At 32.5% G+C, this 14681-nt stretch overlaps 1 protein-coding gene across 1 annotated transcript; it reads right to left on the bottom strand.

The window, feature by feature from the left end:
- Nucleotides 1–3689: 3689 nt before the first annotated feature.
- Nucleotides 3690–9310, bottom strand: LOC107407705 (pyrophosphate-energized vacuolar membrane proton pump). The gene is made up of 8 exons (XM_016015015.4): nt 8738–9310; nt 6616–7190; nt 6150–6529; nt 5887–5973; nt 5466–5796; nt 4531–4941; nt 4331–4390; nt 3690–4242 (listed from the first exon to the last, which is right to left on the bottom strand). Exons 1-8 carry the CDS (start codon nt 8991–8993, stop codon nt 4036–4038), a joined length of 2307 nt encoding a protein of 768 aa, XP_015870501.1. The 5' UTR covers nt 8994–9310; the 3' UTR covers nt 3690–4035.
- Nucleotides 9311–14681: the final 5371 nt, after the last annotated feature.

Below are 14681 nucleotides of genomic sequence, written 5' to 3'. Positions count from 1 at the left end.
AACTTTATATATTGTATCCTAATTATTTTTTCTGATATTTTGCATTTGGAACTCTACTAAATCTTGCACTATTGGTCTTTTTAAAATTTTCCGTCCAAACCTCTAACAAACTTAGACACATGGATACCAAGTGACAGTAATGAAAGTGCATTTTTCTACCCATTAATACTCCTCCTTCTTCATCTTCTTGATATATAGATTAGAGATTTAAGATTTGGGAAAGATCACAGATCACTCTCCACACCAAAACATGAGATTTTTTTTGTTTTATATAATATATGCTCTGTGAATCCATTCTGACCAAATTTTGCATGAAATTCAAAAACCCAAAGTTGAAAACCACTCCAATATTTGTTCAAACGCTCAAAGCACTATATAATTGTAGTCATATATAGGCTATCTGGACTTATTGCAAGATGCCATTTGGTCATTGTCTGTTCCCATTTTAGGGCAAACTTGATCTTGCTCCTCATAAAATTTATATTCAACAAGTTTTCTTAATTTTAGATTTTTAAATTTGCCATTATTTTCAAAGATGAGATTTTATATATTCTGGGAGAAGAGGAAGAGAAATATTTCATTAGAAATCTAAGGACTTACTGACCCATTTATCAGAATGGCCATTAACTTTTGCAAAAAAAGATAGCACAATCTAGTTCCAAATAAATGTAAATGCGTAATCAGAAATCTTCAATTTTTCCTTCAAAGAATGAAGTAATAGAAAATCATATCAGAAATATTCCCATAAATCTTCCCACATTCAATTTCTCCCACAAATCTTTACAGCTTTCCTCCTTTTTTATTTTATTTTTATTTTTATTTTTTTTCATTTGCCATTGATGAATGCTTTAGGTTTAAAGGAAACCAACTCTTCGATTCAACATCAGAAGCAAATTCTAAAAGCTTGATTTCCTCACATATGCAAATGGAAGCTAAGTTTGAACGTGGTGGAGTAGGGCAAATGATTTATTAACACACCCTAACTTAATTTGCATTCCTTTGATTTTGTTTTCAATTTAGTTTTTCGTGTGTTATATTCTTTTGCTTATGCAGATTTTGTTTGTCCTAGAAGAAATTGAAAACCATGCAACGGCTCCACTTTTTGATATATAGAATTTGAAAATAATGATAAATTGTGATTGTCCATAGGGTTTTAACTCTGATAAACAGAAGAGAAGACGAGGGAAGAAGAGATAACAGGTGGAAAAGACCTTAGATGCCTTTTTATCAAAGACACATGTTTTGCACGTGTAAAGTCTGTTAAAGGTTTGAGTGAAAAGTTTTAAAAAGACCAAGAGTGCAAGGTTTAATTGCAGAATATCAGAAAAAAAAAATACTTTAAGCTGCAATGAGCAAATTCCTATATAGTTTCAGGTGCAGCCCATCTACTTGTATGTTTCTACATGATGTTTAGTGATATTATTCATCTCCTTTAACATCTGGATTTAACTTTAAAATATTATATTTAGAAATTCACTAAATCGAGGACAAAAGTTTGTTTATTTTCTATTAACATAACATGATATATATATATATATATATATATGTATGTATATATGTATATATGTATATGTATGTCTATCGCACTTCCTAATAGCTGACAAAAATGATTTATAAATAAAAAGGAATGTTGACATACTTTGACATACACGTCAAACAAATAATTTAACAGTTTAAGTTTTCTATATAAGTGATAATTTAACATTTTCCTTGTAATTGGCTTTAAAGAATAGTAAAAACAACATGAATCATCATCAAGAAGAAGAAAAAGAAAGAAGAATGCAAATCATAATCAACAATTGTATGGAGACGAGAAAGCATTGAAAGTTCAATTATGGAGAGAGAATAGAAAGTGATGTCACTGATCGATCTTTTCCATGTACTTTTCTTGCTACAACCTCGATCATAATCACTAAAATTCAAATTGAGTGGTTATTACTTGATTATCCTTTTAATTTGTGTATTTTTCATATAGATCATTTATTTTGTTTTTTTTTACACATGCATCCTCTTCATTTTTTATTTATGCTGCATATGATTTTGTCAATCAAACATTAGTAATAACAAAAGAAACAAAAAAGACTTGCTGTACTTCGACCCCGCCACTTCTTGGCTTCTTTCTTTCTTTTATTATTTTTTTGTTTCAGTAAATCATTTCTTGGCATTTTTTATTATTTTTTTTCCTTGTAAATAACTTCTTGGCTTTGTTGCTTTCACTCGGAGACCAAACTGTATTTTTTTATGTAAAAAAAATTAATATGGGGTATGCAATTTAAGCTCTCTATTTTAAAACCTTTAATTTCAGACATCTTGCACAGTGAACCAATTAGATCTCAATTTTAATAGACCATTAACATTCGTCAGGTCATGTGTCTCACATGCCTCACTTTTCACTTTTTTAATTTTTTTTCTTTTTCCTTTTTTTTTTTTAAAAATGAAATTTTGGACCAAAATGTCAAACAACATGAAAAGTTAAGAGTAGTTTAATTTAACCCTTATTTATCCACACCCAAAAAAAAAAAAAAAAAAAAAAAAAGGTTTAATTTAACCTTACCTGAATTGAAATTAGATTGCCATTTGGAAAGATCAAATCAAAGAGGAAGAAAAAGGACGTAGAGAACAAGTAGGAAGAAGGAAAAAAATAAAAGAAGAAAGAAGTAATATTTAAGAACTCTTGAACTAGCTTAAATCCTTGAAGGAGGTTGTATTCTTATGTCATCCATAAGATTCCTCGACAGACCTTAATATACTACAAATACTGCTGGCAGCTGTTGCTTTTACAGTATAGGTTTTTACTTCTTCTTTTTTTTCTTTTTTTTTTCTCTTTTCTTTTCAAAGTTTTTTTTTCTATTAATTGTGATTATTTGTTTCATTTTTCACTTTTAATTGGACTGATCCCCATGAACGAAAGATTTTATAAATTTATTTTTCCTCTTTTTGTCGTGACCAACCTTGGTAATTGTTCCATCTTACTCCCTAATTTTCTTAACTTTGATGCCCACTCTTTGCAAGGTTTTTTTCGATTTCTTAATTTTATCATTTCCTCTGGCTTTACTTTGGTCCAAAAACACCAAGAGCAATTTTGCTTTGATTGCTAGAGACGACAAAGGGAAGGTTATTCTTCTTTCAGCTAAACCAGTCCCTCCTCCAAGAATTGATGTGGCTGAACTTAAGGCTATTGAATGGGCCTTAACTATAGCTGAGGAATTTGATTGGCCTTTTGTGGACTGGTTTTGTGATTCCCTTTCTGTTGTCAAATCAGATTAATGCCTCTTCAGAGCCGTGTGAATGGGAAACATGGGAAATCATCTCGTCTCTCAGACGTAAATTGAAAGAGAAGAACTGGTCTGTTTCTTGGACCACAAGACAGGCCAATAAGTGCGCTGATATTGCACCTAAGTGTGCCTTGAAGGATAACATTTTGTTTTGCTCTCATGATTTTCTTTGCAATCGTCCTGCTGGTTTGGTTTCTCAAATAATCTCTGAGGAAGTTTTCGTGTGTGCTGAAGGGCAATCAGTGTTTTGCCTTGTTCCCTTCCCCCCCTTTTGTGCTTAGTGCAGTTTTATTTACCAAAAACACCAAGAGCAAGATTTTATACTTGGGGTTTCTTCTTCCTTGCCTTATGATTCTTACTCTCAACAAAAATAAATAAAAATACGCTATGAAGCTTAACTTTAGAACAAGGCACTTCAAAACCAATCACGGAAAAACATATAAATTAAAGAGGCCACGGCCCACGTTGAGCCTCTTTTTTCCACAATCATTTCATGATGTTTAAGCTCTCGCCAAACTAGATTGTAATTGATTCTCAGAGTTCATAACTTGAATAAAACACTACCTAAGAAGGAGGTATACTGGTACAAGAAAAATGGTAAAAAACAGAAAAAAAGTTAAATAAGCCTCTTCCTCCTCAGGACCAAAAATAGAACTAAATGAAACTGAGCCTTTAGCCATCCCCAACAATGTTATCTCGTCAACTAAATGAAACTGAGCCTTTTGCCATCCCCAACAATACTTTCTCGTCATAGACTCCCTTAAAAGATCTTAAAAAGCAGGCCACCATGAGTGGCGAAGAAAGGAGCAAAGACAAGTGACTCCACCGCCATAAGCTTGATAAGGATGTTGAGCGAGGGGCCAGAGGTGTCCTTGAGAGGGTCTCCAATGGTGTCACCTATCACAGCTGCCTTGTGTGGTTCAGAGCCCTTTGGCCCAAGTGTTCTTGCATGCTCTGAAGCGCCAGCCTGAAAATTCAAACCCCATAAATTCACATCGTTTAAATACTACATTCTTACTGAGAACCAAAAATCATTTACATTCATGCATTATTACCTCAATGTACTTCTTAGCATTGTCCCATGCACCACCAGTGTTAGAAGCAGATATTGCTATCTGATAAAATAAAAAAATAAGGATAATAAGTTAGGATCTCAAAATGCATACGCAAATAATAGCTCCACTGAATCAAAGTGGTGGAATCAAATTAAAAAATTTTGAGTTTCTTCGATTATGCTCTAATGTCCAATAATTACCTGGACACCGGAAACAAGGGAACCAGCCAGAACACCAGATAAGGTCTCTACACCAAAGAATGTTCCAACAATGAGGGGAGTAAGCATGACAAGGGCACCTGGTGGAATCATCTCCTTGATGGATGCATCAGTAGAAATCTTGACACAGGTAGCATAATCAGGCTTGGCAAGACCCTCCATGAGACCTGGAATGGTATTGAACTGTCTGCGAACTTCCTCAACCATCTTCAAAGCTGCACTTCCCACACTCTTCATTGTCATAGCAGAGAACCAGTAAGGAAGCATGGCACCAACTATCAGGCCAATAAAGACCTTAGGAGTTAGGACATCTACAGTTGATATAGCTGCACGGCTCACAAAGGCACCAAATAGGGCCAAGGACACTAGTGCAGCAGATCCAATGGCAAACCCCTATAATCAAATGGCAAATGGAGTTAGTGACAACTTAAAGAGAACACAAGCATATTTGGAGTCGAAAAAACACCAAGGCAAATAACAATTACTACAGCAGAGACTACAGGAGAAGATATATCAGATAAACCAGCTCCACAGCTTATAGCAACTGTTTATAGGAGTTGTGAAAGCAAAAATTTTAAGTACAACTACAGGATTTCTTAGTCATCTTCAGTGACGGGGACTTTTCATAGAACAGGATGCTTGAGAAATTAACTGAAACCCCATTGACCGTCTAAAACAAATTTCTTAAGAGACCAAAAATACTACCGGCCAATTCAACAATACTGAAAACAAAAAACAATTTTTGAATTTTTACTATATATATATATAAAAAATAATATATTTATAATTTTAGATAATATTAAATAATACAATATATAAAATTTTTAAAAAAACATTATATACATGAATATATACATATATGACAACCTAAAATAAATAAATCTCAATTTCGAAAATATCCAAAGATATTACAGTACCTTTCCAATAGCAGCAGTGGTGTTGCCAGCAGCATCAAGAGCATCCGTTCTCTCACGGATTCGGTGGCTCATGCCAGCCATTTCAGCAATACCTCCAGCATTATCACTGATGGGCCCATAAGCATCAATAGCCAAACCTGTAGCAATGGTGCTCAGCATCCCAAGGGCAGCAACAGCAATGCCGTACATTGCAGCAAAGCTAAAACTAACAAAAATGCTGACTGCAATGGCAAAAATAGGAATAATGACAGATTTATATCCCAAAGCAAGCCCAAAGATAACATTGGTTGCAGCACCAGTCCTGCAGGAATCAGCGACATCTTGCACAGGGCTGCAAACACATGAATCAAGAGTCAACACCACAAGAAAATAGCACTACTACTTGTATCAAGAACAGCAAGATTCTAACTATCAAAAGCACCTGTAAGCATTGCTGGTATAATACTCAGTCACAAACCCAATAATAAGTCCAGCCCACAAACCAACACCCACACATAAGAACAGCTGCCTGCAAAATCCAAATCACATCAGTAACATAATGATTGGACTCTTAGGATTTTTAGAGCAAACTATACAAGGTAACACTCCTTATTCTAGTAGCATGACAATTCATAAAATTGGGTGAAAACTTTCTACACATCTTGCAAGTTCACTTACTTTTCCCGAAAAGTTCTGCAAGCTTACCAGTTCTTTACATCTTTCTGGGTCCCAAAATTGAAAATTGTGAATGATGATGGCAGAGCAATCCAGCTAATGACTGCAATTCCAACAGTCATAAGAACAGTGGAGATGATGAGCTGCTTTTTCAGAGCTGGTTCAATTTCTTTGACAGCCTTGATCTCACAGAAATCAGTGGCAAAGATGGTTGTGATCAAACAAACAATAATACCCATGGAACTAATAAGGAGAGGATAGGACATAGCAGTGAAATCATGATTGATCCCAAAAGATGAGATGGAAGCAACAACAAGGGCAGCACAGGACGATTCAGCATATGATCCAAAAAGATCAGATCCCATTCCAGCAATATCCCCAACATTATCACCAACATTATCGGCAATCACCTGAAAGGATAACAAACTAAGCATCCATGGGTCCAAAATAAAAGCAGATTACAAAGCATTATACTTCTAATAAAACTGATGCTTACAGCTGGATTTCTTGGGTCATCCTCTGGAATGTTTCTCTCAACCTTCCCTACCAGATCTGCACCAACATCAGCAGCCTTAGTATAGATTCCACCACCAACTCTTCCAAAAAGAGCCATGGATGATCCACCAAGACCATAACCAGTAATGGCCTCAAAAAGGCCTTCCCAATCATCACCATAGTAAATCTTGAAGAGATTGATAGCGATGTACAGAACCAGAAGACCATTTGCAGCAAGCAGAAATCCCATCACCGCACCAGACCTGAATGCTATGATGAAAGCTTTCCCAACACCTTTTCGAGCTTCCAATGTTGTCCTTGCATTTGCATAAGTGGCAATTTTCATCCCAAGGTAACCAGACAGGATTGAGGTAATAGCACCAAGCAAAAAAGACACAGTGCTGAAGATGGCAGTGGCAAGCGCTGGCTTACACATCTTCTGATCATCATATGTGCAGGGCCGACTCTTTGTACTGAAGCCCTCAACAGATCCAAGAAAGATGAAGATCAAGATTGCAAAAGCAACCATGAAGACCCCAACATACTGATATTCAGTAAAGAGAAAGGACGTCGCACCTGACATCCATAGATATCACAGGTTTAAATATACTAGAATTGACATGCCGATCAATTACGACCAATTTGTGTGTTAATATAAAAAGTTTACCAGCTAAGAGGAAAAAAATCTAAAATTGACATGCCGATCAATTTCGACCAATATGTGTGTTAATATATAAAGTTTACCGGCTAAGAGGGAAAAAAAAAATCTAACAACTTTTATTAGTTGTTAGAATATCAAAATTTTTACTTTTATTAGTTGAAATTCTTATATTTTTGGGATTCACCTTGAGTCAAACAATAATCTTCACAATAATTTTTTAATCCTAATATAGGTAACCCACCGAATTAAACCTGGATTTGTTGCTTTATAAGGCATCTGTGAGTGAGAAACCAAACATTTCTATACACCTTACTTCTTACTTATATCATACAGAAGCCAAGTTGGGAGGCCATATTCCTAAGATCAAAAAGGATGGAAAGGGAATTCAATGGTGACAGTAGTATAGAAATCTTAGCATTTTATTTTTTTGGTTGGCGGAATTATTACACCATATGTCTTTATCACTGACAAAATAAATCCATAGCGGCTAGGAAACTTACTAAGATGCAGCTAGATAAAAACACTCTCAGTGATTAAAAAAATATTTATACACTCTCAGTGATAAAAAAAAAAATTTATACATACATAAAAAATAACCCAAGCTTGTATTGGCAACAAAAACACGATAAATATATATATATATATATATATATATATATATATATATATTAAATATAAAATACTAAAATAACCTAATCTAAAAAGAGCCACATGTGGAAAAATAATACGACGACGTATAAAGTTTCAGACACGTAATAATAATAAAACCACAAAAGCCAAATGAACATATTAATATATGACAAAGATATTTACTGCCATTAATAATAATAAAGCCAATTTCACCCCAAAAGAATGCCGTATTAATAAGCTATTCTTCCCAAAACTAGATCCAAATAGAATAAACAAGAGTCTGAAAAAAATAAATAAATAAATCAAATATATAAATTACGTTTGTTGGTAAAGACCAAAAAGCAGATCTTTGTGAAAAACCAACTGCCTAAACTCATATCTCTGAATAAAAATTCGAATTGGCTCAACTCTTATCTCTGCAAACGAACAAGGCCAAACCTATACGACCCTAGAACTGTATAAACAGCCATTTATTTTGAGCTACCAAACAGAGAAAAATCACAGCTCAGTTTCTTCATCTTACAAAATCCGAAATACATAAGAAAACAAAAAAGAAATAACTATGTTTAACTGCCATTCAACTGAGCTAACCATAACCTAAGGTTGAAAACGTTTTTAAGAATGAAAAGGGTGAAGTAGAAAGGGAAGAATATATAAGGATTCAAAGTTGCACTCTGTTCCTTTTCCCTGTTATCTCTCAGCTCGCAAACGGAGATTAAATCTCCAATATTTTCGGAGAACAAACTAAGGAGATTTAGGACAGAGAAATAATCAGAAAAGACCCGCCCTAGATCTAAATAAAACCTCAAGATCTATAACTCAAAAGTTCTACCTTCAGAAATTGCATTCTGTATATCAGCACACTTAACGACGACGTTGTGGTCGTTAAGGCCTTCTTCCTCTTCGATGAGATAGTCGCCGAACCCGTTCTTGTTGCTGTTAGGAGAGGAAGACGACCCGTGCCGCTCTGTCGTGAGCTTCACGCGCGAGACCAGAAACCACTGCACGAGCGAGAAGATTATCCCGACCACGGCGCAGACGGGAATCACGATCTCCGTCGCTAAAACCGAAAGCACCGTCGTTCCCATCCTAGCCGGAACCCTAGCTCCGCCGGTATGCGTCGGCCGGAAAATGCAGAGCCTTTCTAAGCTTACGGAGTACTAGCGAGAGTTAAAGAAGAGCCACGGTGAGAGTGAAGGATTTTTGTGAAGGCTACTGGTTGATTTATATTTTGAAAACGATGAAAATATCCCCAGCATTTGAGAGAATTGTTACTATGCAATTCCTTTTTATACGCCTATCTTATATGTCATCCTCTCTGCCGTCCGATCTCGTTACCGGATTCTTACACAAGATTCGAATTTATCGGACGGCTAAAAACCTAATATGTGGGACAGTGTTGCCGTAAGATAAAGTCTCTCTCTCATACAAACATTGCACAGATGAAGTAATAGAAGTACAACAAACTACTAATAATCAAATATACTAATAATAATCAAACATCCAAACATCATTTCTTGTAGCACCCCACAAGCTTTTTATTTCTTTATTATTATTATTATTATTATTATTTTGATACGACCACCAGCTTTTTATCGTCCGCAATAATTACTTATTTAATTTACATAACACATATTATCAACAAATAAAAAAAAATTTACATACCACAATCGATTTATCATTATCCTGTATACTATAGTACAGATGTTAAATTCAACACCTTTTGTTTTTTATATAATTTATATTCCCACAATAAAATGGGAATATACTGAGGGCGTGCTTCCAACGCATCAAAGTTATAGAATCGAGCACGTTTTACTGAATTTTTCACTTTTTGTTATTATTTTCACATCTTATTATCTACTTACACATTACTATTGTAACGGTGCACCATCAAAATCAAAATGAGGGAAGAAACAATCCAGAAATATAGCCAAAAATTTACCATAAAAATATACAGAATATAGTGTCATAATCATAAGCATACAATCATAATCTAAATACAAAAGTAAAAACAGCAAATTTTTTTTTTTTTTTTTTGGTAATGTGCAAAAACAGCCTGTTTGTTTATTATTTGGAAGTGGTTGACATTGTTGGCAAATGGCAATTGTGGTTTTGATGATGAGGGGTGTTAAAGAGTGACACGTGTAGTAAGATGATAAAATTGTGTGTGATATAGTACATGGAAGAAGTACTCAGAAACAAATTGTTGAGGATATTATGGATAGTTTTTCGAACGGTTTCAGAGACTCCTGACGTCGCGTGTGTTGAATGGCGTGCAAAGCATCCTATCGGATAATAACATTTTTTCTTTTTCTACCAAAAAATTAAATAAGAATAAAATAAAATTATTCCTTTCCTTGTTATTATATCCACTCAACCAATATCTCATTGTAATTGGAATTTTGGAATTTTTTTCATAAAACTAATTGTGCTATCAATCAAGATGATTTATCAAAACCATTTTACCACTTCTAGGAAATTTCCTTACGTTTACACCTGGCAATGTCAATGATTACGGATAATAATAAATTTGTTTGGAGAGATATAATAAATTTTATTATATAAAAGGTAAATTTTTTATTTTTTAGAAAAATAGACAATATTAGTGGCAATGGACAAAAGTGTGAGCTCACGTAGGGGGTTTGTTGTATAGGGCACTTATGGTAGTGGGAGTATTTGTTTGCTCCATCGTCAAGTGAAACAACACAAATTGATAGTGGGTCACACAATATAATTTTTTAATGTTTATATTACGAAAAGTTTAATTTTTTTATCTTAATTATAATATTTTTTATTTTTATTAATTAATTTTAACATTTAAATGCTATAATTGTATTTTTATAATATTATTTAATTATAAAATATTATTTTAAATTTTTTTAAGTTTTATTAATTTTTGACCTAATAGCCATTTAATTAATAAAAACTAACATATTGGTATATTTTATTAAATATAAAAACATATAAGGTTGATAATGATTTTTAAAAATATAAAATTTAAATATAATTATTTTAAAATAAAAATATCTGAATGAAAATATTTTTAAAAATTCCATCATTAGTGGTAATAATTTTTTTTTTTTTTTTTGGGGTAAATGATCATAAAAAGCCAATTTGATTGTGAAATAGAAGGCGGAAAAAAACAATAGCAAAAGATGGGACCTGATACCAAGACGTTGATTTGATTGGTGGCTCACTTCCAATATATTCCAGTTGTCACATTCGGCTGCACCGGAAGGCACAGAGAGATAGAGAGGGAGAGAGGCAGCAGCTTCAATCTTCTGGATGCGGCTCCAATTCCAAGCCCTGAAGGAGTCAGGACAACACAATACCAACCTCACGAGCAATGCTTTTCCTACACACATCTTATTTATATATATATATATATATATTGCTGAATAATCCTATTTTTAGATTTATGTATATATATTTATACCTTATTTATTTATTTATTAATCTTTCTTTATCGTTATTTTCATTTTCATGAATAAAATCATCGACCAACTACTAAAGGAAAAGAAATACCCATTTTATCTATTATTTGTAGTTGTTTAGAAACTATGCTCTTTGTCCCATAACTGAATATAGTTCTTTTGTTTTCTACTCAAAACACCTTTTAAAAAGGAGTCGGAAATTTACAAACTCTAATCTAAAGCTAACTTGGTGAGTTGAAGTTGAACAATACTTTTTGACTGATGTTTGATAAAGACCACAATGTTAGAAGGAATAGAATAAAGGAATCCTGGTGACGCCCAATTTGAAAGCCATGAATTATTTATATTATATGTCACATATAGTTGAAACTTGAATGCCCAATATTACTCTTTTTTATTTGTTTATTATTATTATTATTATTTTTTATTGGCTGAAACCAATAGTACTCATTTTGGTCGTAAATATTAAAACACCACTGCTACCACAAAGTATGTCATGCAACAAGTACTTTGCCATATGATGCTGTATCCCAATTACTTATTAACATGTGGTCCAATGAATATTAATAATGTATATGAAAAAGTAAATTTATCCACGTGAACACATTCACCAAAAAAATAAATAAAGCTATATGACCATGCATTTTGTTACATAAAATGCTTTTTTCCATGGGTATGTTGAAAAAAAAAAAAAAAAGGCATAGGATACCTTAATTAAAATTTTGAAACATCTTGCATCCTTCTTTAACATATATACTATTCTTAAAGCATATTGTATAAAATTATTGATTTATCTATTTTTTTTTTTAAGTCATCATGAGTAATATTCTTATCGACGTTCATTACCATTAAAGGACTCACGTAACATACAAGTGATATCATCATCATTTTTTTTTTATAAATTACCTAAATATAAACTATTAATTTTTCTTAATTTCCATATGATTTAAATTTATATTCTCATTGATACAAATAGAAATGTTCTATCATTGGAGCTAACCCACTTTATTTATCATCGCCATTAAATAAAGAAAAAAATTAGCTTCGATTTTATATATATGTATATGTATATCATTATTGACTCATTTGAGACTGTTTGGCTGTCTGCAATTTTGAAACAGATGCAGTGTAGTGGCAAAGCATGGCCCCAGTGGCTTCAAATTTAGGGCAGAACAACCGGAAGAAGGAATGGTCACCCTTTTTCATTCACCAAAAAAAAAAAAAAAAAAAGAAGGAATTGTCGCTTTTGTTAAACAATTTTGAATATGTACCATTCCCTGGTGGTGGTCCACTCAAAAGTACTTTTTCTTCAACTCGAAGAAATGCCTTCGATGTTGATAACTTTTGTTTAGATAAATGAGTTAGGCTAGATCTTGATAGGCTCATAATTTGAACTGCCTACACCCTAAATAGAGTTTTCAATTTAGTATCTATGTTCTCCCATATCCAACTCTACTTTTTCCTATATTTACCACCAAAAAAAAGAAACACTATTTTTTTCCTCTTTAATAAAGTGCAAAACTTCTAGATATAGCGTAATTAATAGCAAAGAATATTTTGTTAAAAAAAATAATAATAAATAGTAACATAAAGAGGAGGAGATTATTTTTTTTGATGAATATAAAGAGGAGGAGATTTTATATATATTTACTACCTTATCCGCAGAAGGAGATTATACAGATATTTCAAGTGATATGTTATGATCATTCTAGAAAGCCCAGTTGAATTTGATTCATTTGAATTTCCACCGTAAAATAAAATAAAATAAATATAGAAAGTTGTATTTCCTGAAAAAATATAATAAAGTAAATTCACCAATCTCTTGCAGTAACTGATCGAATAACCTTTTAAAGATAGATTCAAACTTTCTAAATCGCTTGAGGATAAAGTAAATGAAATTGACATGGAAAATATTAAATAAATACTCATTTTCTATGGAATAACAGTTCATAACAATAATTCTATAATACGCAACAAATTTCCTTCCATTAATTTTTGTCCCGTTACGGAAAGACAGCACATTTATTAACATGTTTTTTATTTCCCTTTTTTTTTTTTTTTTTTAATCTTTGACGCAACCTTTCATGTTTTTTTCCACCTTTTTTGTTGGTACTTATGAATTTGATTTAGAAGAGCTTTATTATGCAGATACTACTGGGACAGGTCCATCTAGGCAGGCATAATTTACTACCTTTAAATATCATAATACTTAATGGTTTAATATTATATTATTTTATACTATACCGTTGATTTTGGTAATTTACGACCTTTAAATACTACAATACTTTATGGATATAATATAAAATAGATTTTTTTTCCCCCCCAAAAAAGCTTTCTAATTGTTACCTAAAACAAAAATTAAACATCTGGGTGTCAGTATAAAAATCTAGGTGTCAGTTTTAATAATCGTGTCCCATAAGGAGTCTCAAATTTAAAAATATTGGACCAGATACAATTCAAACTTTTGTCTCTATGATTTTAAATTATATCCACTTTCACTGACAGAAAATATAAAAGGTATGTTTGATAATTGGTAAAGTAAGAATCTAGGGTGTATTCAATTTATTTTCTTTATTTATTTATTTTTTATTATTAACCAAGCATTACTTATTACCAAAAAAAAAAAAAAAAAAAAAAAAAAAAAAAAAAACACCAAGCATTACAGAAGAAACGTATCGGATGAGATTATAAAAACTTGTATTTGGGCTGGGTCACACGGCTGAGGGTTTGTTCAATTTCCAATGGATAAAGTTAGTATACAACTGGGCCTCTATCAAAATTGGTTCAAGAGAATTTAAAAAAAAAAAAAAAAAAAAATCCAAATTAGCTCCATGGGCAGTTGAAAACTCCAAGGTATGAATATTAGCAATCTTCCACGTGCGAGATTCAACTAAACTATAAAAGAATATTCACCCAAAAAAAAAAAAAACAAAAAAACAAAAAAAACGCTAACCATTAAAAGAATGAACAAAAATTCCAACCATCAAAATTAGAGAAAAATGAAATAGAGAAATTTGTCATTATTTAAAATATTTATTGATTGGATTGATTGAACTGCACATTTGGTATGTTTGTTAATTAGCTTATCGAACTTACTAACTTTGGGTATTAAAATGAATCAATAATTAATTAGTTGTTACAAAAATGTAGGGATAACCTTAGATTAAATGCCCGAAAAAAGTTGGTTCCTATCCATAAATTAATATAAATTAAATTCAATCCAATCCCAAAAGTCAAAAAACCAACTAATTTCGATGATCACGAGCTTTTAAAAATCTTCAATCTGTGACAGGTCAAATGTGGAGTGCTTTCCTTAAGTGGAGCCTGGAGCCAACCAAT

Source organism: Ziziphus jujuba, chromosome 1, assembly GCF_031755915.1.
Source record: "Ziziphus jujuba cultivar Dongzao chromosome 1, ASM3175591v1".
NCBI classification, from domain to species: Eukaryota; Viridiplantae; Streptophyta; class Magnoliopsida; order Rosales; family Rhamnaceae; genus Ziziphus; species Ziziphus jujuba.
The sequence above is the reverse complement of the archived record's forward strand: the minus strand, read 5'-3'. Positions and strand labels throughout refer to the sequence as shown.